At 39.5% G+C, this 26,853-nt stretch overlaps 1 protein-coding gene across 1 annotated transcript; it reads right to left on the bottom strand.

Moving 5' to 3' along the window:
* Positions 1-12,640: 12,640 nt before the first annotated feature.
* Positions 12,641-13,464, bottom strand: LOC109203092 (uncharacterized). Its single transcript, XM_019362078.2, has 2 exons — positions 12,922-13,464; positions 12,641-12,839 (listed from the first exon to the last, which is right to left on the bottom strand). Exons 1-2 carry the CDS (start codon positions 13,393-13,395, stop codon positions 12,702-12,704), a joined length of 612 nt encoding a protein of 203 aa, XP_019217623.1. The 5' UTR covers positions 13,396-13,464; the 3' UTR covers positions 12,641-12,701.
* Positions 13,465-26,853: the final 13,389 nt, after the last annotated feature.

The following is a 26,853-nucleotide window of genomic DNA, read 5'->3' as shown; positions in this document are numbered from 1 at the left end:
TTACTTAAGCATTTATTTTTCTGACAATTTTTGTTACTTCCTACATTTTAACAGAAATATCTGTATGTTCATTTTCACAACAGGCTTGTTACTTCAGGTTTAATTGTATAATTTATTTATTGAGACTTGGAGTTAAAGTGGGGCTAAAGTGGGCTAAAGTTGCAGTTGCAGTACTATATGTAGCTAACTACAGAAGAGGAGGAAGCATAAAGGGGGTCACATTTTTTAACTGCAAACACACAAATTATGTGTATTTTGTTGCACAGTGCATTAGCTTTTTACTCAGTTGTATATAGCATTTGTATTCTATTTTTATCTTATTGTATATTTTATTCTATTTTATTCTACTGTATATAGTATTTTATTTTATTCTATTCCGGCCCCAAACCGGCCCCAGACTGTGAGACTCGGCCCTCATCTCTCCTCCACTCGCACACTGAGCACCGGCTCCCCACAGGGCTGTGTGCTGAGCCCCCTCCTGTATTCTCTCTACACCCACGACTGCAGTCCGGCCCACAACAACACTCTCATCATCAAGTTTGCTGATGACACCACGGTAGTCGGACTCATCTCGAAGGGAGACGAGGCAGAGTACAGAGAGGAAGTCCTGAAGTTGGCAGCATGGTGTTCAGAAAACAACCTGGCACTGAACACTAAGAAAACCAAAGAGCTCATTGTTGACTTCAGGAGACACAGCACTGACTTGGCCCCCCTCTACATCAACGGGGAGTGTGTGGAGAGGGTCCACACCTTCCGGTTCCTTGGTGTCCTCATCTCTGCTGACATCTCCTGGACAGAAAACATCTCAGCGGTCATCAAGAAGGCCCAACAGCGGCTGCACTTCCTGAGAGTCCTCAGGAAGTACAAGCTGAACTCCAACCTGTTGCTGACCTTCTACCGCTCGTCCATTGAGAGCCTGCTAACCTACTGCATCACGGTATGGTACGGCAGCTGCACCAAGGCAGATAGAGTGAGGCTTCAGAGTGTAGTCAAGACAGCACAAAAGATCATCGGCTGCCCTCTCCCCTCCCTGATGGACATTTATTCCTCCCGCTGCCTCAGCAGAGCAGCAAACATCATCAAGGACAGCTCCCACCCTGGCTTCAACATGTTCAGCCTGCTTCCCTCAGGGAAGCGCTACAGGTGCATCAACACCAAAACCCACAGACTCAAGAACAGTTTCTTCCCCAAAGCGATAACCACCCTGAACTCACACATGCACCGATAACACAGCCCCCCACTTCCCACTTCCTCTATGGACCACCACTATTTATACCAATTCTATGTGCAATAACTGTATATACATAAACACTATTTATACCAATTCTATGTGCAATAACTGTATATACATAAACACTATTTATACCAATTCCATGTGCAATAACTCAACTGTACATACATAACACTATTTATTACATATTGTTTACGGTTTGTAAATTGTACATTTTATATATATATATACATCTTCTTCCCTATGTCAATACTGTCCATATGTATATAGCGCTGCAGAACTGTACCCCCCCCCAACATGTTTACACTGAGTAGGAGATGCTCTGTATCTCATTGTACAGCTGTATAATGACAATAAAGGCATTCTATTCTATTCTATTCTATTCTATTCTATTCTGTACAGTTGTGTACTGTATTTATTCTTATTTTATTTTATTCTAATTTTTGCTTCATAACTTTTGCACTGTCCACTTCCTGCTGTGACAAAACAAATTTCCCACATGTGGGACTAATAAAGGTTATCTTATCTTATCTTATCTTATCTTAAAGGTCCAGCTCCTGTATATTCCAGAATGAGAAAAGAATGATAGCTTCACTCAGAGATGGAGAAAGAAGTAAGAAAGAGGACAGGAGAGGAAGAAAGTTAGATTTAAAGGGAAGGACTGCTCTGTGACAAATAATAAACTGCACATTTAAAGATTAAATGCCATCCTTTTTAATCACATACTAGATCTGTATATGATGTCTTTTTATAAATTATGTATTTTCATATTCTGAAACATCCTGCAAAACAAGCTGAGTATACGAACTCTGTGTTATTCAAATGTTGCATGAAAATACTGGGTAGTTCTGTGCAGGATAAACAGGTTAACAGGTTAACAGGTGCTCATGGTCAGTGTTAGGCTACATCAAGTATAGTAAATTAATTTGCATTTATGCTGATTCTTAGATTAAATCACTGAATTTCACCTTTATACCAACTGTATACAGTCTAGTATCTAGACAATATACAGTACTCTATACTGTCACTGTAGGAAATGGCAATCATTAAACAACTCATTAAACAACTGCATCACATTGAATTCAGTTATGTAAATCCACAAACAGCAGCAGGTTAGCTCATTACAGGCTGTAGATAAAGAAAATCTACTGGGGCTCACATCAAAAAATTAAAGTCAACTTCTGCAACAGAAAATAGCTTTTTTTTTTTTTAATTCTCTTTCACTGCTTGTGTTCTACATAACAGATCCAAGCTGAGTACGTTCATTGAATCTGATTTTAGATTTGAATAACATGTGTATTTTAAAATATTATTTTATTGTTATTATTATATAGCAATATAGCACAAGCTTCAGTTACCTTTGCATAAAAATACATAGCTACTTTTTACTTTCTTACTTTGGCTACATTTCAGATTCTGTACTTTTTCACTTTTATTTGACTAAAGAAGTCGATTCAGTGCTTAGAGTGCTTCTTTGGAGTATTTTTTAACACAAGTATCTATACTTCTATGTAAGTAAAGAATATCTGTACTTTTGCTACTTCTGGTTGTCTTTATCTTTGTGTAAGCTCTGGGCCAGTCGGGGATCTGTCCAGAGTCCCCCGTGACCCTGACAAGGATAAAGGGAAGAGAACGATTGGATCTTTGATATTTGCCTGTATTTAGCGCTTAGCTTTGTGTAGGTTAGCTTGAAGAAACCAAGATTTTGTGTGGATCAAAATTAGTCCTCTCTGAGGCTTGAGTAATTTATAGCACCAAAAAAACTGTTAGTGAAGCGTGGAAAAGCACTTCTGTTTATTAAATTTTAAAGAATACAATAAGAGTCCTAAAGTTCCTTAATGAATGATGCACTTAAAGCCAGAGAGTACAGCAGCACACTCTCTCAGCAAAATTGACTTTGCTTTGTATGCGTGGAGTGATTTTTTCCACCTACTTATTCCTTATTTGTCTTTATATGGTTTTCATATAGGAAAGAAAAGACAGTAGTGTCTAACGCTAGATGTAAACTTAGGGCGATGTCATTACACTGTATCCATGTCAGACCTTAAGGCAATGAAGATACTCCAAAATTGTGGCTTCTCATGGCATTTCCCTTCAGACTTCCAGTCTGGAATTCCAAGTCCAAGCTCCCTCCCTCGCTGTGAATGGACAGCAGTGTGATCGTTAAAAAAATATGAGCAAAGAAACACCCTGAGGGGCCACAATATGGAACTGAATCACTCTGATTTCCAGCCGGCGGATTAAAAATAAATTGTGTCTAAAATATTCAGGGGGACGTTATTAGTGCAGCTTTGCAGTTTCTTTCCTCCATCAAGCAGCTCCACGGTCGAACTGCTCTGGTTGCCTGAGGTTTCAGGCTCTTGCATGCGCCTAAATTCATGTAAAAAAAAAAAAAGGGTAGGGCTGGGAAAACAATATAATTGAAAACAGTAACAAGCAAAGAGTAAAAACTGCAATGAAAAAGATAGTGGCTGAGGTGACAAATAGGAAAGAGAAGTATATCAGGGTGACACTGCAATTTTCTGTAAATCATGTAACAATAAACTGTGAACTCCTTAAATATGTAAGCCCTTATATTAGAGCCAGGCCCATTCTAATGTGCTCTATTTCAGAAACAAAGTTAAGTCTTTATATCACATCTAAAAGTACAAAATGTCTTCATGCAAATGTATAGTTATTTGATCTGAGTGTAGCAAAAGAATACTATAACATGACCAGATATATTGCACTGATTACTATATTGCAAACATCTATATACTTTTCACATCACATTATAAATAATACCACGATTTAAGGTTTTAAACAAAGATACGTTACAGGTTACATATAAGATTACAGCCCTACTATGAACAAATATGCACTGCTTGTAATGAAGTGATATACACCACACTGGATAAACTCAGAAAGCAATACTAAGTGAAAAAGAGAAGAGAAGCCAGATGTCTCTGCTGTTAGCTCTTTTCGTGTTGTTAGCTCAGATTTACTTCAGAACATAAAAGCATGTTTAGAGATGCTTCGAGCTGTCTGGGATTCCTTCGTCTAGTGTATTCTGCATGTCACTGAGGATAAACCTCCTTGGATAAAAGTAACCATAAAGGGTTTTTATCTGTAGCGTGCCAGTGAGCTGCAGTGCAGGTCAGGTCAGAGTACTGTTCATGTTGAAAAAATATAGTTTGAAATGGTTGAAATTGTAGACAGTGTATAAAAATAATTTGGGTCTTTCTTATATTAATTAAGTTGTTTCATACTGTAAAACAAAAGCTTATGTTGCATGCTTATCTTAAAATTTTGGATGCTAAATTTCACACCATTACTTGATTAGATTTAGTCCAGTCTACCCAGGCTCAGAAGCTTATACTTCTGCGATTACAACCAAGCTGAAAAAAAAAATCTGATCAGATCTGAATGTTTAGTGACAATTTTGAAAGCACCGCCTATAGCAGGATCAGAAAGTAAAGAGTCTGGAGTTCATGGAAGAGCATATGACACCTGGATGCAAGCTAAAATTAAATGAGCAATTTTGTTTAATTTTAGCTTTGCAGGGTAGGAAACTGAAGACCAAATACTATGAAGCTTTTGCATGGGGTTGCAGCCCAGTGTGAAGTTGTGGGAATAAGAATCAGCACCTCCAAATCATAGGCCATGATCCTCAGCTGGAAAAGGCTGGAGTGCCCACTGCCTGTTGGGGAGTTCCTGCCCCAAGTGGAAGAGTTTAAGTATCTCGGGGTCTTGTTTACAAGTGATGGGAGAAGGGAGCGGGAGATCGACAGACGGATTGGTGCTGTGGCTGCAGTCATGTGGACGCTGTACCAGTCTGTTGTGGGGAAGAGAGGGCTGAGTTTAAAAGCAAAGCTCTCAATTTACTGGTTGATCTACGTCCCTACCCTCACCTATGGTCACAAGCTGTGGGTAGTGACCAAAAGAACGAGATCGCGGATACAAGCAGCAGAAATGGGCTTCCTCCAAAGGGTGGCTGGCCTCTTCCTTAGAGATAGGGTGAGAAGTTCGGCCATCCGGGAGGGGCTCAGAGAGAGCCGTTGCTCCTCCACATCAAAAGGAGCCAGTTGAGGTGGCTCAGGCATCAGACAAGGATGCCTCCGGGAGCCTCCCGGGTGAGGTGTTCTGGGCATGTTCCCTCAGACAAGCTGGATGAGATGGCTGGGGAGGGGAAGGTCTGGGCTTCTCTGCTTAGGCTGCTGCCCCCGAGACCCAGCCCCGGATAAGCGGAAGAAGATGGATGGATGGATGGATGGATGCATGGATGGATGGATGGATGGATGGATGGATGGCTATCATTTGTATCTATCAGGAGGACATTAAAGTACAACCAAATTTCTAAAGGAAACAAAACATTTACATTTACATGTATATTATGTGTATGTTGTTTCGAAATAAATTTTGCGTAATGTGTTGGAATCTGTTGTCATGCACACATGTGAATAAGTTCTGACCAAACAGTAATGCTAAAAGTGTCTAATATTTATGCCTTATACAAAGACTATGTAGAGGACCAATAATTATGTTTTCATTATTTATTTTTTGTTTATGAACAGTTGTTTTGTCAGCTTACTATATATAGTGATGTATATAGAAAAGAATAATGATACATTAACACATGTCTCTGTGTTTTTATACATGAACAAAGTGAACAAGCGCTGTAGGCCCATAAAGTGAGTTTTTTTACAAGCCAAGACTACTTGGATCCTCTGACATTGGATCCAAGTAGTAAATCACTGACAGTGGCGATGTCTCTCCTAGAGCTGTGGGTCAGTGATGTCTGTCAGGATGAAAGCTTTCAAAGTGTAGACAGCTACCTGTATTTGGAGGTGAAGAAAAAGAAATTGCTAGTTAAAGCAAAGGTAAGTGCTTTAATGAACTACCACACTTAAGTCTAACATTTTGGTGATTTGGACTTTTACAGTATAGGGTCAGAAAGGTCCCCATAGTAGTAATTTTTCACATTATCATTGTGTATTAACAGTTAAGTTGACCAAGTATTTCTCCAATGTCATGTAAATCATTCCGACAGTTTAAATGAGCCGCCAATGACAGCAGGGATTGCTGTTGGGAAGCAGAGATTGGTGCAATTTGGCCTGTGAAGCCCATTTTCCATTAGTACCTACTTGGATCGACTCAGGTCGGTTCACCATGGCTTTTAAGGGATTTCTATTAGGTGATAGTACCTGGTACTAGGTACTACAATAGCACCCACTCAGCCAGGGTTCCAAGTGATCTGAGCAGCAAATGTGAAGTCACAGGCTGGTCATTGGCATCACTTGATGAGCGCTGATAATTCTAATTCACAAAAATCAAAACAGCCATTCTTTAGAACTATGCAACAAAGGAAATGGGTACAAAAAACAACACCATGGTGCCCGAGTCTGATGACAAGCCACAGACTGAGCACCAGGTATATCGTCACCTCGGCATCCACCTTTGCTGTAGCATTCCTATCCCATGCTAATTACATCACAGGATGCTCTGCAGCGTTGCTATGATGACAACCACGTACGTACATTAGGTATTACAGGATTTTAATGGAAAACCAGCCGATCCGATTCGAGTCATGGCGAATCGGATTGGCTGGTGCTACATCTGAGTGTGGCAAGTTGATCTGAGTAGGTACTAATGGAAAAGGGGCTTAAGACAGAGTTAGGAGAGGTGCGTGCACATGTTCGTGCCATAGTCTATGCCACGGGTCCCCAACCCTTTGGACTCCAGTCCAAATCCGGACCCGAAGAGGGTTTTGTAAGGACTGCAAATCATTTTCTCATTTACTATCTAGTTAGATATTTTATTCCTGCCTCCTCGATTCAGAGATGGTATTTCCCTTTTCACATACTTCTTCAGAAGTCACTTGGATGAGTGACGAAATGTTTCTCCCACTGAAAATGCTACGTCCAGATGAACAGAATCAACTTTTTGGGATTTACTTTCCTGGATGATTGAGCATGCATCAGGAGTCCTTAACATTGGTTTATGTGCAATAGATCTGGTAAAGATTATTGCATCATTTCATTATTAAATAGTTTTTTGTTTAATATTAGTACTTGAACTGGATTGCAGTTTTCTGTTCAGCAGATGACTTAATGGGCATATGAATAATTGATCAGTAGTTATTGTTATAGTTATTGATATTGTTAATTAAATGTTAAATAGAAATGAAAGAAAATATTTTTGTTGGTTCATTTAAAATGTTTGGACCGCAGATTGAATGATGGAGGTAGTGGACCTCCTGCTATTTTAGTTGGGGACCCCCGCTCTATGCCCTTCTGGCAGATGTAAATAAGCATTGAGCAGGGCATCCAGTATCACAGCAAATTCTTGGCAATTCTGGGAAGTTAAATTCGAAGACGTTCAAAGGATGGCTGGAGGGCAAAGGACTGCAGTACTGTTTTTGCCCACCAGGTAGGCATGTTCGGGTAGCTCTTACATCACATGAAAACTATGGGTAGAGTGCTTTTTCATTTTTTATACACCATTAACCATTAGTTATTATTAATCTCTAGCTCTCTTCCAGAGTGTCTGTTATCCTGTCTTTGTCCAATCACCCCCACTGGTCACAATAGATGCTATCATTTCAAGCCCTGCCTTACCACCCGGACTGCTCTGACTTTCTTCTGCTTTCCACTAAGATTGATTTGACAGGAGCCCCACTGCTGTGTTCTATTCAAGATGCAGCAGTAATTCCTCCCCCTGCCTCTTATCATTCAGGGCAGCTGTGATTTAATTTGAGAAGATGTCTTGTGTTTTTCCTTTTTAATATTTGAGGTAACGTTGTACTTGGTTTGCATGTTTATTACACTTTAAAGGCGGTTTTCTGCATGCCACCAAGGTTAGTACTATTCAGTGGCTCCGTAACCTCATCTGTGTTTGTTTTGTAATTTGAAGCACTTGCTACTCCTGGGAGACTCTGTCATGTAGTAGATTGTTTATTTAAACAGTGTCCATTATCAGCACCTAAGGGATTACCTTGTGTCAAGAAACACCACAGACCAGTATTACAAATCAGGATTTGGGGCTTAGTGAGGCAACTTCAAGTTCAACCCTAAGTTTGGAGTGGTTGACTTCTTATACTACGGTATATCACCATGGTAACTTATTAAACTGCTACAGAGCAGATTATGTTCCACAAAAGAAATCAAAGGCTATAAATGGAAACAGTTATCTAGAAGACCATCATCATTTCTGGAACATCGATCAGAGATCGGTGCATAGCAACTTCATTAAGCATCAATGAAGAAGATAAAATCCTAGAAGCATCTTTATAACATTTTTTTCCTGGTAGTTACAAGCAAGTCTAAAACATGTTTATTGTTTTGTAAGACTTAATATAGTCATACTAATTTAAGACACGTTGTACTTGTTGAAGTCACATCAAATTTGCAAGTGCGCTAAGTCTATGTTTAAAATACATTTGTGTATGTATTGTTTAGTTGTTTTCAGAATTCTAAACACCACTGGGTGGAAATCCTGTCAGTACTTTTTTTTTAAGTAAAGTGGGAAAATATCCATTTCAATATATTATTCAAACAGTAAATGTTATATTAAAGTTTCGGTTTGGTTTCTGATGTTTCTGAGTTTTGCTTTTTGCTGTTTTTTGCATTGTGGTGAGGTTTTGTGATATGGTTTGTTTTGGTTTCTGCTTTTTTTAAAAAAACTGTAATTCTTGTCTCACTTTTGTGTCTGTTGATTTTTTTTCTTATTTATTTATTTATTTATTTATTTATTTATTTATTTATCATATTCTAACAGAGTCTTAATGATTATTCTTGTGAGGGGTTTCAGTTTTTAACACCTCATGTTTTGGTTCATGTTTTAATTCCTATCATAGATTTTTAAAATTTCCTCATTGTTTCTTTGTCGGTTTCTCTGTTTTGTATTTCTGTTAATGGCAGTTCTCTAATGACTTTGTAGTCCTGTCTCAATGTTAGTTTTGTTTTTGTTGGTTACCTTTTATTTTACTTTTAAGTTTAGTGTTCTTTTGTAATATTGGTTCTTCATGTCCCAATACCCTGTTTGTTCTTACCTATGTCAATTACTTTCGTCTGTGTCTTATTCCACTCTTGTTCGCCATTCTCTAGCAAGCCTTGGCTGTATAAATAGATCAGTCTCCCCCTTGTATGTTTTTATGTTTCACTGTGTTTTCTGTGCTGTTTTGGTACCCTGTTTCTGTCGACTTCATTCATTTCACTTTGTTTTGGGGACTTTTCTCTGCCACTAAGTGTTTTGCCTGTTGTTACATTGTATGTGTGTGTTCATGTCCTGCATTTGAATTCTCTCTCCATTACCACACTCCATGATATGTTATTATTTATGAAATAAAAACATATTTGTGTACTGACGCATGCCAGTACAAAAAATTTCCTTACAATGCATGGAACATTCTACTGTAAGGTTAAGCACCATGAGACTCTAAAAATAATACATGGAAAGAAGGAGTTTGAGGGCTGAGTATCAGGATGAAACCAGGAGCATTCACAAATCACCAGGAAGAATGCCCCGAGGGTTGAACTGCTGAAACAATGTCTCAGGCAGTAAAAACTGAATGACAAGGACAAAGAAAATAACATGGAATAATAGCCAATCTATCCAATCCAACATCCTCAGCTGTCAGAAGGAAATAGCTAACATAGGGAAATCCTACCAGTGATAGGAAAAAAAGCTGACCTGAAGCACAGCAGAGAGGCTCTGATTATGGCAGTACAACAACATGCCTTAAACAGCAGCGCCTTGGGGGCAGGGGTCTACCACAGTGACAGCCAGGCTGCACACAGCAGCAGAGTGCAAGATACACCTGTGATAACATGAAGTGGCTAGAAAACTATGTAGCAACATCTGCACTGTGTGGAAGTCCCCAAGTCCCAATGGGACACACACAATGAGAGCAGCAGAAGATCCTCTGGGACGTTTGGAGTCACAGACACACAGATGCTGGCTAACCAGCCATAGATGGTGCAGTAAGCATATCTCAACCCTTCATTATCACTCCTCTACCATTCCCTATCTAGTGTTCCTCCTCTCTATTACCTCTCTACCTGGCTTGAGCAAACATTTGTGGAGAAATGGCCCAATATCTGACTCAACTTCTACACATCTTTAAAATATAAATACTCCTTTATGTCCTGACACGATCATTTAGTAGAGGACTTGTTGGAACATCCCTACAGCCGAGATAATACACATATGCACACACACTTGGTGGAAGGCAAAAATGCTGTGATGTATATTTCATCATTGTTTCTCTCTTTAACATTAATGTATTACTTTAGTAAAGCTGCACACCTGCTCCTGTGACAGCAAAACTGTTCATCTGTGCTTGCTGCCACAGCTCGCTCCTCACCATCCCACTCGCTATGTCCCTTAAGAATAAATAATTCCCAGCTACCTGCTCTCTTCTGCTTGCAACTGCTAAAGTAGCCCCATTCACTTGGCCATTAAGGATCCTTTCGTTGCATGTTTTATGCATTCTCAGATGTAGTGAGTGTGAAATAAGCAGTTTTGCATGGTTTTCCTTTTGACACAGTGACAGCCATGCAATGTATTTAAGCTAATATTGCCACATTAATATATTTAATTGTGATGTGTTGGGATCAATATAACAGCAACCAAGAGTCAACATGTTACTGCTGAAGTAACAAGGTTACAGATTATAAAGCTATTCCGCATTTGTTTTATTTACTCAATTATTTGAAAATACAAGTTCGCAAAATCCGAAATAGTGTGAAGCTTTGTTGTGTCGTCACAATGCTTCACCTGATCGTGGTCAGAACTGTATCAATATTGAGCACTTAGAGCAGTTAAGTTTGTAGTAGGCTTTTAACCTGGAGACTATAGTTCTTGTTTCTATTTCACTCACTGTTGATTTTTTTTCTTTTACTCAGTATTTGTTTGGATCAAGGGTTTCAAACTCCAGGCTACGAGGACCGGTGTCCTGCAAGTTTTAGATTTGTCCTTGGTCCAACACAGTTGATTTAAATGGCTAAATTACCTCCTCAACATGTCTTGAAGTTCTCCAGAGGCCTGGTAATGCACTAATCATTTGATTCCAGTGTGTTGATCCTGGGTGATATCTAAAACTTGCAGGACATCCTCCCTTTCTGTCAAAACTGTGTTTTGCACCACACAATTGCTCAACTAAAACTTATGTGCTCTAGCACACATTTTTCCAAATAACATTTTTTTACAACAAGCACAAAAGGTCACACTTATTGGACTATATCACTCCTAACTTGTATGGATGACCCACATATGTCAGCATTTAGACAACTCCATTAATAACCCTTGTTCCCACTGTTACGGCCTCTGGCCTCAGGTGGCCCCGCCTTCCTCTATGGAAATCAAAGTGTTCCAGGATTCACGGGGGATTGGCTGGCCCGGACTTATGCCCGCCCCAACTTCATGCAGATCAGAGTGTGCCAGACCACTCACACCATTGGCTGCTGCAGGAGCCTTGAACACGACGGACAAATGACACGGCTGCCTGCATTTACCGGGGAATATAAAAGGCTGAGGATCCTTCATTCGTGGGGGGCCTTGTTGATTTGAACAGACTGTGCAGATTGTCCCTCCTGCCTTTGCCTTTGTACTGCTGCCCATTTGAGCCTTTGTTTTGGACTAGCCACCTGTGAGATGTTTAGGTGATTGTCATTAGATGACTAGTGTTATATTAGTGTTATTTGAATACATGAGCTGTTTGTTATGTTCGTTTAAAGCCCCCTACTGCCTAGTGTTTCACTAACGGTTTTCAGTTGTGTTAATAAACCTTATGTTTTTCTTTTTATAAACCCCTGGTCTCTGGGCTCATTTACTTTGGAAACCCCATGTGGGCTCAAAAATGCCTCTTTCAGAGCTTTGAGGGGTCCGTGTGGCCTATGACCAAATACCAGCTCAGAAGGACTAAAACCAAGTGACTCCTGAACAGCGTCACGGGCAGCAAATAACACAAATGGAACTCACTCATCCCAGCTCTTTTCAGACTTTAGGCAGTATTTGCGTAGCATCGCCTTTAAGGTCTGATGCCACCGCTCTAATGCACCTTGCGATTCAGGATGATAAGCAGAGGACACGACATGCTTGACACCTAGAGTGCTAGCCACTTGTTTGAATAACCTAGACTGAAAGTTTGAGCCCTGGTCAGTCTGTATGACCTTTGGCAGGCCAAACACTGAAAAGAATGTTGGCAACGCCTTAACAACTGATTTTGCTGTAACCTTATGTAATGGGACAGCCTCGGGGAAACGGGTAGCTGCACACATGATGGTGAGAAGGTATTGCTTTCCTGATTTTGTTCTAGGTAGTGGACCCACACAGTCTACTATCACATGGTCAAATGGCTGATCCACTACAGGAATGGGACACAACGGAGCTGGGGGTATGACCTGATTAGGTTTTCCTGCAATCTGACATACATGGCAACTGCGGCAAAATTTAGAAACATCACGCTTCATATCAGGCCAAAAGAAATGCTTTAATAGTAGCTGGTATGTTTTTGTGATGCCCAAGTGTCCTGACCACTGGCTTTCATGGGCAAGAGCCAGGATTTTCTGCCGGTACACAGAGGGCACGACAATCTGCTTGACTTTACTCCATTCTGCACCTTCTGCACCTGGTGGAGACCACTGACGCATTAGAACATCATGTTCTACAAAATAGGCTTATTGCTCTTTCTTGACTTCCTCAGCACTTACCGTACGTTTGAAACAGCTCTGCAGAGTTTCATCAGCTAATTGAGCTACTGACAGCTGGTCTCTAGTCAAGGGCAGCGAAGAGACCTTAGGAAATGGATCAGGTTCCTCAGGTTTCACTGAGTCTGGGGGTGACAGAACATTGTTTCTGTTAGTTGGTACATCATTCTCCTCAGAAAATGAGGACATCAACACCGAATCAGAGAGGTCAACATCAGTATCTTTACGAGCTTGTGCTCGAGTAATCGCACAGGCTGGATACAGCCCAGGGTGCATGGAAACATCAGAGGTTTTCTGATTCAGGGGGTTATCTAAAACCTCCAGACGAGGGAGCACTAACCCTCCCGCAATATCATTGCCCAACAACATGGCCACACCCTCTATTGGCAAAGCCGGGCAAACAGCAACAGGGAAAAGTCCTGTATCAAGTTTTGATTTGATAAAAACTCTGTGAACAGGTCTGGGAGCGTAACCCATCTCTATCCCCCATAGAACAGAATTAAAACCACATTCACTTTCAGCAGAAAAAGGTAAAACACTTGAGAAGATGACAGTTTGAGAACCTCCAGTGTCCCTTAAAATACGCACAGGTTTTAAATCAGATGGATTTTCTGTTAGCAATACTGAGCCATCAAAAAGGAATGGTTCAAAACAGGGGTCCGGCACCTTACCACCACAACCATGGACCTCATTACGGGCCTCAGCTTTTACAAAACCCACCCCTTTGGGTTGCTGAGCATTTGATGTTTTGCGTTTTAAGGCTAAACAGTCAGCAATCACATGTCCAGTTTTGTGACAGTAAAAACATTCACGGTTTTCCCTGGACCCAGACACCTTAGCCGTGTGGGGCGGTTACACAGTGCTAACCCGTGGCTTCTCACTGCCAGTAAACGAGGCTTTATGAGTGAGCACAAACTCATCAGCAAGAACAGCAGCAGACGCGAGAGAAGTCACTTTCTGTTCATTTAAATATAGCACAATACGCTCAGGAATGCATTTCTTAAAATCCTCTAACAAAACTAACTCGCGCTGAGCGTCATAGTCACTCACTTTTGAAGCAACGCACCACTTATCAAAGAGAATCCCCTTTTCCCTAGCAAACTCCACATAAGTTTGGGTCGGCAACTTCTTTTGCTGGCGAAACCTCTGCCTATAGGCTTCGGGGACTAACTCATATGCCTGCAAAACAGCTGTTTTAACACACGAGTAATCTAAACTGTCCTTTAAAGAAAGCGCAGCCACCACCTCTTGGGCTTTGCCGGACAGTTTGCACTGTAACAAAAGAGGCCAAATATCACTAGGCCACTGCAATGCGCCAGCGATACGTTCAAATGCTGCAAAGTATGTATCAACCTCAGTTTCTCTAAAAGTGGGCACTAAAGAAATGCACTTGCTGATGTCAAAGGCAGAAGCGGACGAGGAGGTGGAGCCGGAAGTTTCAGCAGAGACAGATGAGGCTTGAGACTGAGACTCCAGCTCAAGCTTTCGCAGCTTAACGGCTTTGTCTGCCTCTATCTCCAGCCTTCTTATTTCAAGCTCTAACTGAGCCCGCCTGTTCTGGGCCTTCTCCTCAGCCTCCAATTGGAGACGTGCCAGCCGCACCTTCAGCCAAGCTCCTTCTCTGCCTTCTGAACTCCCAGAGGAGAGTGGATCATAACGAGGAAGCGTGTGCGGCGTTTTTCCCCGCTCATCCCCCTCGCCATCCCCACAAGAACCATTTTGGTTCTTAGACCACAGGCAAAACAGGCGCTTGAATCACACCAGCTTCCACCAACTTGTCCACCACTAAAGCTTTCAAATTACACTTACGGAGGTTTTTTGAGACCTGCAGCTGAAAGTGATCCACAATTTGCAGCAAATCATTTTTGCGACAGCTATTAATAATCTCAATAGATGGGGCATCTATAAAGTGCTGTAAACAAAACGCAGCCGACATAGCGCCTAAAGTGATAAAGCTACTCTAAAACAAAAATCCCCCCTTTTTATTTTTTTTCCCCCTCCTAGGAACAAAGACCCCCTTTGGGGGATCCCGGACGAGCCCCCACTTATGTTACGTCCACTGTCGCCAAGCAGAGCCGGGTCGTAACACCCACACTACAACTACTGCATTTACTGCCTTAATGACCTTGAGTTACTGTTGCTTTAAGACTCACTTCTAATGCAACAGGATGGGGAACCAAAGCCATCATTTCACACATCAAACCTAATCAGGCATTCAGTATGACCTGACCTCTCTGTGTATCCTGCAGCTTAACACTGTGTACTGATTAAGCTCAGTCTGCAACACTGTTTGTCCAGTTCACTTTCTTTTAGCTCTATCTCAAACTTCCACCCCTTTTAACAGCGAAAACAAACAACATCATGTATGCATAAGGTAAATGTGTTTTCACTGATGTCTGTTTTTGTGTTGGTGAGTATATAGACACCATCTGCTCTAGCCATGCAAACAGCAGTGGATGTTACTGCACAAGAGGGGAGGTCCTAGAGCAGATGTGCTAGAGGTGGGGGTTGACATTGACAGAAAAAGGAGCAGAGGTTAAGTATCAGTGTTTCACTGGTCTCATTAATAAAATATATAGTTTACCGTGACCAAAATACACCACAACATTTTCAACCCACCACAACACTTCAAAATGGAAGTTTGCATATTTTCCTTTGCCTCGGGTTAAGTGTCACTCTTTAAAATAGAATCTGTAATTACTAGTGGCAACACCAAATTCAAAGACTTTCTGAGCAGCTCTTTTGTTCAGAGGAACTAGTTACTGGTTTAAAATTCAGCTAAAAAAAGTTACTGAAGTTAACTGCAGCGACTTCTTCTTGCTCATGGTAATATTTAAAACTAATCAGCTGTTGAAAACACTGTCTTGCAATAAGGCTAGGTTTTTATGTTAATCACCAGCATAAGGGCATTTAGCTTTCATTAGTGGTAATTCAGTATTGTCTTGACACAGTTTCAACAGTGAACACCAAGGTTCATATAACCTGGATAAAATTAATAATAACACTGCAGTGGCTCTGACTGCCTGTCTCCTTTCTGCATGGAGATTTCATGTTCTCCATGTATCTGACATGCATGTTAAGTTAATTGGGAATTCTGATTTGATAGATTGATAGATTGCCGACGTTTCAAGGACGAACTCTTTCTTTTGAAATGTTACTGTAGGAAAGTGAATGGATGGCTACTGAAATTAATACTACCATTTTCTGTGAATCCCTTGTACAAGATATATAGCTCAGTAGGATCGTATGGACTGAAAACAAGATTCAAGATTAAAGATTCTGTATTTGTCACATGCATAGATATATGAGTACAACACGCAGTGAAATGTGTCCTGAAACGCTCCTCGACTGTGCAAAAAAGAGAACATTATATACAGTAAGTGAATTATATAGAAAAGAGGACATTATGTGCAGTAAGTGAGTGAATTATGTACATTAAGTAATTAAAACTCATTAAATTTTTAGGATTAAATAGCATTTAGATAAAAAACATGAAACGTCTTTTGCTACCTTTGGCAGTACAATTGCTAACTGTAACTATGATCATGTTTGCATTTAAATATTGTTTACATGTAATAGGGGAACAAGAGTTTTTTTCAACCCACTCTTATTTGTTTCACCCATTTAAACGTGGGTTAAAATGTGCTTGTGAATGCCATGGCTCAAAATAAAAAGTTATTAAAGCATATAATTAATATTATTATTAGGTACAATAGACTGGGTTCACATTCTAGATGAAGTAGCCTTTCTATTAGAACAGGTCCTTCTCCGGTTGTCACCCTGCTACGGGAAGCATTGTGTCACCTCAGCCTCTTTTGGCAGATAAATGAAAAAGCTTAAGGATTAGTTGAGCTTTTGTGTGGATATTTTTGTCACCATCTCAACAGAGCAGCAGCATTCCACTTCAATTAGCATTCACAGCACACACAAAAACCATTGTAGAAGCATGACAACCATCCTGTGTTTCAGATTTTGAACCAGGAGACTATTACACAAGTAGAATCGACATCTATAATTAAGACAAATAAGATTCTGCTGTATATGCAATTTGATAAAGTCATTATTGTTGTTATTTTTAAAATGCCACATCGCTTTAGCATTATGACTGTAGAACATGAATTGACTACATTCTCTCAGTAATAATAGGAAGAGCATTTGTCTGAGTTCGTGTAGATGCAAAATAGGTTTATCAATATAAAGTTAAGTATGTTGCTTTGCTGACTGCTTTCAAAGTCATTTTGCACAGCCTAGTCACTTCGGAAAAGGCTCTCCACCAGAATGGTCTCAGGTTCAAAGATTAATTTCTCATTTTGCCCTCATAAGAAGTGTGAAAGACCCTGTTGTGTCTTTTCAAGCAAAAACACTTCCACTTTAATAGGACATTTCTTCACAGGGAATGAACAAAGCAACATATCATCATCTTCAGTGCCAATCCAGAAATCCAAAAAAATGGAAAATGCATGGTGCCAGAAACAGTGACCTTCCATCTCCAGTATATTATTCTGTGATTCTCAACCACAGAAGAAACTAAGGTGAAACTTCAATTACCCTTCTGTGTGCTGAGATGAGACTTTTTTCTTTTTTGCGGGGAGGGGAAGAGGGTTGAGCCGCAGGTGAAAATGTTTAATCAGCTTTTGCACTCACTATGAGATAAAGCCGTTCATGGAACACAGTGGAGGTAGGGGTGGAAAGGGCTGCGTGTGTGGTTGCTACTACAAATCAATGCGGCCTTCCTGTTAGAGGCGGCATTAAGGCTTTTCTGCAGGCCGATGTTATCACGCAGCGCTGGGTTTCCCCTCATCTAACACACCGTGGAGCCCTGTCAGCAACTGCACAATTGGAGTATCCTTGCATGTAATGTGCATAGCAAGTAAACATACTGTGTGCTTAGCACTGCTTTTAAGATGCATATACAATACCATTTTACAGTAACACAAAGCACAATCCAGCATGACCTTTGTTACATTTTTTCTTAGTTTTTAATAAACAAAAAGCATTTATGTCATCCATCATTCTGTTTTAGAGCATGTTCACATATAGGTTAACAGCTTCTTCTTAAAGACAGAACCTTATTATAGTATTCAACAACAATACAGTGGGACATCCATCAAAATTTAATACAAATAAAGATATCGCTGTGCCATTGAGAGCATCCTCACTGGATGCATCACCACCTGGTATGGCAACAGCACCGCTTACAACCGCAAAGCTCTCCAGAGAGTGCGGTGCTCTGAACGGATAATTGGAGGTGAGCTTCCCTCCCTCCAAGACATCTACAGGAAGCGGTGCCTGAGGAAAGTGGGGAGGATCATCAAGGACTCCAGTCACCCCAGCCATAAACTCTTCAGACTACTTCCATCGGGAAGGAGGTTCTGCAGCATCCGGTCCCGTGCCAGCAGACTGAGAGACAGCTTTTTCCATCAGGCCATCAGACTGCTGAACACGTCATAGACACCTCACCCTCACTACTGGAACTTCAACATTATGCACTCCATACTGTACATTAATGCCACTATTTTGCACATGTCCAACTACCAACCTCTGTATATTTTATATATTTTATTTTATTGTTTACTCTATTTAATTTGTAAATATGTACACACACACACACACACACACACGTAGAAAAACATATTTAGTATACACATCCAGTAATGCATATACTCTTATATATTGTACATATATTTATTACTCTCAGATTTAGCCATTCTTATAGTTTGCTTGTTTTACGTTATTGTATTTTGCACAACTCTGCTGCTTGTGAAGCTCGCACACAAGAATTTCACTCGCATGTACTGTACCAGTGTACCTGCACATGTGATGTGACAATAAAAGTGATTTGATTTGATTTGAGATATTCATTTCCTCACTGACAGCAGCTTCAGTTATCCAGAACTCAATGCAGCTTTAATCTCCCAAAAGAAAGACCCTAACCCACAATCCTATCACTATTGCTTTTTCCTTATAGAACTCAAAGCCAACAATAAACACATTCCAAAACCATCTCTTGGGATCAGCTAAATGAGTCACAGTAAAGGTAGAATGTAAATTAATGCAGAGTTATGCAAGAAGAAGAAACTTACAGTAATTCATTGTTACTGAACATTTCTGTTCAATTAAATCATTATTTTTTTACATTAACACTGAATAATTTACTTTATTGATGCAAATCAGTCATTCATTAATGCAATATGATTCATATTGACACATTGAACTCTGCTGAGCAAGTCTTTTGGTCAAAGTAGATGTCTGCTAGCTGTTAATTTCATGTCACTCTGGAACCTGGAAAAAAACTAATCCAGTGCCATTATGTAAAAAACAAACAACCAAAAAAAACAACCACCACCAACAACAACAAAAAAACTGTAGTTTGGTGAATGGACACTTCAGGCTGGCTCAAAAAGGACATCAATCCCTTTAGGCTCTCTTGTTAAAATTCCCACATTCAAGCAGAAAATAAGGTTTTGAGTCATATAGCTAATTTCACCTTTTAAAGAGAAGAATATCTGAAGATAAATGTTTGTGATATATGTTACTTCCTATGATATGTGTCACATTGTTGTTGAGGAAATTATAACATTGGAAAGTCACTAATCACTTGCAATACTGTAAAAGTTAAAAATAAGAAACATGTCCCAGTTTCAAAGAAATATACTCAGGCATCAATATCAAATTACAAAATGCCTGTTTACACTGAACAATTACATAAATACTATGGTTGTTATGGGGACATACTGATGAATCACTAGGAAATGAATAAATTGTTCAGAAAGCTGGTAGTAAACACTAATATCATAACAAAAACTAAGGAAAGCTTTTATTTGCTGGGACTGTTTTTGCTTACTTGGACCAATAGAAAGACTATAGAGTTTTTTTAAAAATATTTCTATTTGTTTATTTACATTGCTGAAGCATAAATCAGTAACTCTTGTTGACTCACGTTTACCCAAGAATCAATATTAGTTGTAGGTTTACAGATTTCTGTGGGCAAAAAAACGCATGGAATAGAGATAAAAGAGCCTTTGACATCTCTCAGATCTAGGCAAAAAAAATTAAAAATAAAAATAGAAGTCTTCTCTTAATGTTTCAACCTTTTCTGAATTCTGCCCCCACTTATAAATATTCTTCAAAGTAACTCTGGAAATATTAAGCTGACATTATGCTTTCATGCATAATTTTTCATCTTCATCTTAAACTCTTTCGCATCTGGATGAGTCTGCCTAAATTTACACAGCTCACTAAGTTCTGTATTGGGCATTATTAACCATGTATCTCGTAAAGACTTAATTTCATGAGGGTGCTAAGTCACTTTTTCATTCATGAATCATTTCACTTAAGTTAACATCCATCTAATATCCTCCACCTTCTTCTGCACCAACGCCTTTACTGCCTCGTCTCCTGGCATCAGGCTGCAAACCCTCAGTATGAAGCCTAATTCCTCCTCAATAGCAGCCATGTGTTGGCTTCACCTCTAGCGCACCAAAAGGGATTATGGTTAATGGAGTTGTCCAATACAGAGGCAGAATTAGCTTCTACTGATCTTTCCGTGTGGTTTCATCTCAGATTCATTGTGTGCCCTCAGTGGGAAGCAATGAAAAGAAGATGAGATTTTTTAAAATGCAAGGACTTTTTTGATTAACGTAGCTGAAAGAAAAAGCCTGTTTTTCTGTTTGTGGGAACAGTTTGAGGCTCAGAAGGCTGAAACACTGATGTGGTCAAAGACAGATGAACTTGCACTAGGTGTCATTGTCTTTGAATAGGCAATATGAAATCATTTTGTGACCATAGTGACATCTACTGTCATAGAAATTATTAAAGTGATTGATTTGTTAATTGAATTTCATATCTTTTTACTGAACACAGATATTCCATATTTGATTCACAACGTGTACATTTTCAAGCTGTGTTGTTGTTGCTTTGTTTCTTGTCTCCCAGGCATGTGTTTGCCCCTGACAACCTGCACCAATCAAAAGATGTATAGTTATAGCTGGTGAAAGTTAAGGTTAATGTTGCAGCTGAGATTTAGTTTTTCTATCAAAGAGGGCATGATTTGTATACAGCCTTAAAGGAAGATCTGCCCATGGCAGTACTGTCTGATGTGAGCACTGCATCTAACATAAAAAGCTGCAGCACTAGACAGTGAGCTCTATCCATACTAGCATGAGATGCCTTCATGAATGTAGTAGTATAGAAAGTGTTCAATGTTCATAATTTCATAATAGGGAGAATAATTTATAATATTATATTTTTTGTGTGTGGCCATACACAATTCTCATTGTTCGATCCATGTAATTTTATCAAACCACATTTTTCTACTTCTGTGAGCTTGTGTTAGCTGCACGCACCATGGGTTTTTGTCAGTATAATTTCTTATATCTTTATACCAAAATGCTCCAAAGATGTTGATGAGCCTGCCATTCTCTTTACAGCATACTGTGCTGCAGCAGTTGGACAAAGCATCTAAGGGTCTGAAACGTGTCTTGATCACAGTTTCTCACTCATTAGCCTTAGCTTCGGTTAATAGTCAAAGCAACAGCTAAAATCTTTTCCTTTGTACATTTTAAATGAGGTTTGACACTGTTGAGTGGGATTGCAGCATGTTACCCAGTGTTTGCAGCCATATGTCTTCTATACACCAAGTTGCTATTTGCATGCTATTTCCCCCTGAGAGAGAATGCTGTCTCCTTCTAGTAAAAGAAGACAGCATTCAGTCTCGGTCAGTCCCATAGCCATAAGTTTCCCATAACATTAACACGAAGAAGATTTATTTTCCTTAAGCAACTTTTCAAAGCTGGCATTTAGATAATTTTTGGTCAGATTTGTCCCTGCCAACTTTTGGAGACAAATGGCAAAAACATGTTTTTTTCAAGATGAACAGTTTTCTAGTTAGAACGAGTTTAAATTTCACTATCGGCAAACACATATGATATGGCACGATAATGGGATTCTTGCCTTTTAGTCTTTTAGGGGTATAGTATTCCTCAGTGTCTGAATTAAGGCACTGTTAGAGTTAAAGGAGGATAATTTCAGTGACAATATCCTTAAACTACAGGAGTTATTTCTCAGTAATTTCCTTAGAAAACGAGTTATCCCTTAACACTTCCCGTCATTCACAATACACGACAGATTAGTTTCTTGATTCAGCGTTCATTCTCCAGGATAACGTCTCTATCTTTGCATATAACAGTGCAATGCCATGTGCCTTGGTGCTATTCAACAAAAAGGGCACAAAGGTGCTGATCCAAACTGACATTTAAAGTTGTTCCATCCGGGCATAACACTCAGCCGAGCATTCACTCATAATCTGTCACTGTCTGCCATTGTCACATTTAAACAAGAGATAGAAGATAAGACCTCTATAACACTGAACAACTCCCAGAAACACAGCTAACTGTCAGCAATTCTCCACTTCATCTGTGACTTGCCTTGGTTCAAGTGTTACCCAAAGAGGCATGACAATGTCTTCCTGAGCAGTGATTGTCCTTGTTCTTCTTCTTCTTTTTCTGTTTCAGAACTCTCTGGGAGTCTGGAATCTGCCCACTTTGCACAAAATCGCATGTTAAATTTCTTTATTTTTAATTTGAGTTATAGCCTAGGTGATGCTATATGAGTGTGTGTGTATGTGCAAGGTGACATTAACTGGCTAAAGCACTCGTCTGTTGTGTACACCTGTTAGGTGTTTCTCTCAGGGCCACTATTAAGTTTTAATTGAATCTCATTCTCTGCTAGAAGCACAGGAGCAACAGTAGAAATATGATCTTTGACTTGGCATTATTTCATGGCAGGTGGGATGCAAAGAAACTGCTGTTACACCAGCTGTCACAAACTTTGCCCTGGGACTATAATGATGCCAATCTCCCAAAAGTCAGTGATTGTCATGGTTATTATTATTTATTTTATCTTTTTCCCCCCTTATTAAAAGCTTGTATATTATTTTTGATAAAAACGAATCACATGCATGGACAGGAGGTATTACTTAGTAACATGGGCATGGATACTATTTGGTTCATTTATCATCTAGGAACATAACTAGGAAAGGAAAAATAAAGCAAATACTTAAAAAAAAACCACAATTTTGTGTCAACAGCATCTCATAAAATGGGTGAAAAATCCAAGCTTGTGATGCAGACATTCAAACAAATACAAAATTTACAAAACAAAACAGCAAAATGTAGCTTCGAGGCTTTGCAAGATAAGAAGAGCCAAAGTGCAGAGGGAATGTTATGAGAGAGCAGCCTTTGTTGCAAGACAGAAGAGAGATGACTTGTTTTAAAAGATGAAGAAATAAGGGTTCACGAGAGACTGCCAAACAAGAAGGGACATTCAGTATTTACCATGTCGAGAGTGGGTTGTGCTGTTTAATGGCATTGCATTGAAGGCCTCCTGTAAAAAAAAAAATTAAAAAAAAATAAGGGCTTGTCTTACTTTTAATTATAGAGGATTCACTCAGAAAGCTTTGGCAGAGCTACTTCAGGATTTCAACAACCCCACAATTGAAATGTGCTGCTGATCAATGTTCTTTTGATAATTAAAGAGAAAAATGCATCATAAACCAGCTCTCAATTAGAAAACGCCTGCTGGTAAATGTGACACACTAATGACTTGACCTCATATACAGAAAGCAGCAGCAGGGCAGAGCCCCACAGGTACAAAATAATTCTAAGCCATATACAATGCCTAAATGCATTTCTGTATAAAATATTAAAAACTGACAACCTAATGTTGCTCACTGATTTCCTCTCACTTCCCAGCTGCAGTATTTCTCACTGCTGGAGCTGTAAGAATTGAGTGGGTTGGGGAGACAGAAATCCCAGCATATAATTACGACTTTAACTGATTTGCTGGCACCCACTCTATTGAATATTTGAATAAATGTTCTCAGTAGAAAATGAATCATGTATTTAGCCTTCTTAAAGCGAAATGCCACCCCTTGACAGATTTGGTCTATGTTATGATCTTTGGAAGTGGGAGGAAGCTGCACTTTTATAACTGTGATACAAACTTTTTTTTTTTCCTTGAAATCTTTTTGATCTGGAAAATCAGCATGCACAAAACTAAAGTGCATATAGGGCCGCTGATAGACCAAGAAGATCTAGTTACATAAATATGTCCAAATGCCAAAAACAGCAGTTCAAAAACAACACAGATTAACAGGATCAAGAATCTACAACTTGGAACAGCAGTGATTTGAGAGAAGATTGTGCCTGCAAGCCTGATCTCATTATCTCATCAAATTGTCTGATAGTCAGCCAAACTTGGACAATAATGCATATTTCAAAGCAGTGGGACAGTCTTAGGCAACACATTGTGGTTACCTTATGATTCTGATCTTTTCATCTTTTGCTACCGGCTTTCCAACAGGGAGACTCATTCTGTCATTGGTAAACTCAGTCTTTCATTCTACTGTTGTTGATGATTACATCATCTCCATCCCCTCTATTTAATGCACACGTTGTGCTTGACAGGCTGAGACACTTGCTGGTTGGATTTCTTCCATCTGCCCAGGTCTTCTTCCATTTTTCTTGCCTGGTATGTGACACAAGGTTCTATTTTGGACCTTAACTACTTCTGTTATTCTCTTCAGGACATTTTCGGCACTTTTAAGGACATTTTTTGTTGCTGCCACACTGATGACATTCAATTTTATATCTCTTTTAAGCCCCAAGATGTTTCTAAGTTACAGAACTTGCAGAAGTGCCTAGACTCTAACTTAATGAGAAAACGGTAATCCTTGTTTGTGCCACCTACATATTTGTGCCTAAGGTAATGAAAATTCTAGGTCCCCGTGACAGTTTTGCCTGATCTTCTATCAGGAACCTTAAAGTGACTTTTTATTCAACTTTCACTTTGGATTCTCATGTAAATCTGTGATTTGTGCTCATTTTATCATTTAAGAAATATTGTCAAGTTGAGTTCCATTGTGTGGATAACTGAAGTTATTTTTTCACTTGTCTTAACAAAACCTCCTTGTAAAGTCTGAGAGTTATTCAGATTGCTTCAGTTAGACTTCAGACTAAGTCTCCTATAGCTTGTGGTTTTGTTAAGGTAATGGCAGAGTAGGGTCTGGCTCTGTTTTTCTCTATAACCTCACCTATCCATTTTGTTCCTAGTTCTCCACTTTGATCTTGACCTGAAAAATCTGTTCATTTGTATTTCCACTTACCTGAGAAATCTTGCAAGAACCTTTGGTCAAAGCCAGTCTGCTTCTCTCATTCTCAGCCAAAGAAACAACTTACCTATTCTCCACCGGACTGCGCACACTCCAATTGCACTCTCTCATCAGTCCCACATTTCCACCTGGCAGTCTTGAGAACTCCCTTGAGAACATTTTGAGAATCCCTTAAGAACTGTAAACTGTTCAAAACTCATCTTTATATTTTTAACATTTTGGTTGCGAAGCACTTTGTGGTATTTATCTATATAATTTACATCAATTTCTACTTAACTTTGCTTTAATTACTTTAACTTTGCTTTCAAACTTCACAACAGCTCATGAAGGATAAATCCAACCCAAAAATCCAAGTTTTAGAGAGCAGTGATTAGATTCTTCTACTTGGAAAATATCCATTTTAACCCACTAAAAGTTCTTCCATTTTTATCCCATTAGCATTCCATAAAGTTCTAATAGACCAGTGAATTGTTGTCAGTATGTTCTACTAGTGAAACTTAAAATGCTCATAACACTTGAGGTGACATACAACATGTCCTACTCCAAAAAACAATGCCATCTGTAATTAAATCATTTAAAGAACAAGTTTGGTCTTAGTGGCCAGTTCTGCTGACTGATTGAGATTCAGCTGGAGAGATTGTAGCTGAAAACACAGATCGTGTGTGCTTAAAATTATTAAGCTTGTGTCTGTCTTCATCTTCAGTTCTGTTTCATCATCATCGCTCTCGCTCTTCCTCAGTCTCTCTCTCTTTTTCTCTGTCTCTTGGGTGTAATTTTCTTTGCAGCAGGAGTGACATGTCTTGTGGGAGGGAGTGTGTACCAGTGGGAATCAAATTAATCAGCATCATGCTTGGGTAAGGCAGTTGTTTCCAAGCCAGTCACTGACCTCACTCATAGTGCATGTATGTGTATGTGTGTGTAGATTGACAAGAGGACTTGATTGTGACTTGCTGTTCTTTTGAGACAATAGCTTTCTATTCTCTGTTCACCTTAATTTACTTGCTTGTGTTCTGGACATAAGCAAGCATAGCTGTCAAGACATCAGTGAGAGAGTGTGTCCACTGTCATGTATTTGTGTAGGCTTCTGTGTGTGTGTGTGTGTGTGTGAGAGAGAGAGAGAGCGAGAGAGAGCGCAAATACGCATCAGAGGGATGCCAGGTATGGTTGCTGTCTTATATAGCAGCCTCTCCAGTGAGTGGCTGCTATATGAGTTTGAGGTCAGCCAGCAGATTGCGATCCATGTTCATCTGTGACACACTACACCACAGGATTTTGTTTTACCATCAAACTGCCTTTCGGATGGACTGATTTAAGCAGTTTGAACAGCATGAAGCATTATAATCAGAGATAAGTGGCAGCACTGCATGAAACTGTATAAATAAGGGATTCAAAGTATTTAAATGTTTTCAAATACCTAATAATTACTATGGTGATTTCAGCTGATAAAAATTTCAAATAGAAGTAATATTTAAAAAAACAACAACTTCTGTGTATTTTCCATCAGAAAGGTGAATTTAGACATGGCATAGACATTAGAAATGTATGTAGTTTATATGATAGTGGAACAGCATCAAAGGCCTTTAAGCAATAGACTGGCAAAATAGTTGGACAGAGAGAATCATAAAATAGTGACCAAATCTACTTGTTCCACATATCTGTCAGTTAGGCCATGTACTCTCCGAACGCTGTTGTCATTTAATATCCATCCATCCACTCTCTTCTGCTTATCCACTTTTAGAGTCACGGGGGAATTGGAGCCTATTCCA

The sequence above is a fragment of the Oreochromis niloticus genome, linkage group LG2, assembly GCF_001858045.2.
Source record: "Oreochromis niloticus isolate F11D_XX linkage group LG2, O_niloticus_UMD_NMBU, whole genome shotgun sequence".
Lineage (NCBI taxonomy): Eukaryota > Metazoa > Chordata > Actinopteri > Cichliformes > Cichlidae > Oreochromis > Oreochromis niloticus.
The sequence above is the reverse complement of the archived record's forward strand: the minus strand, read 5'-3'. Positions and strand labels throughout refer to the sequence as shown.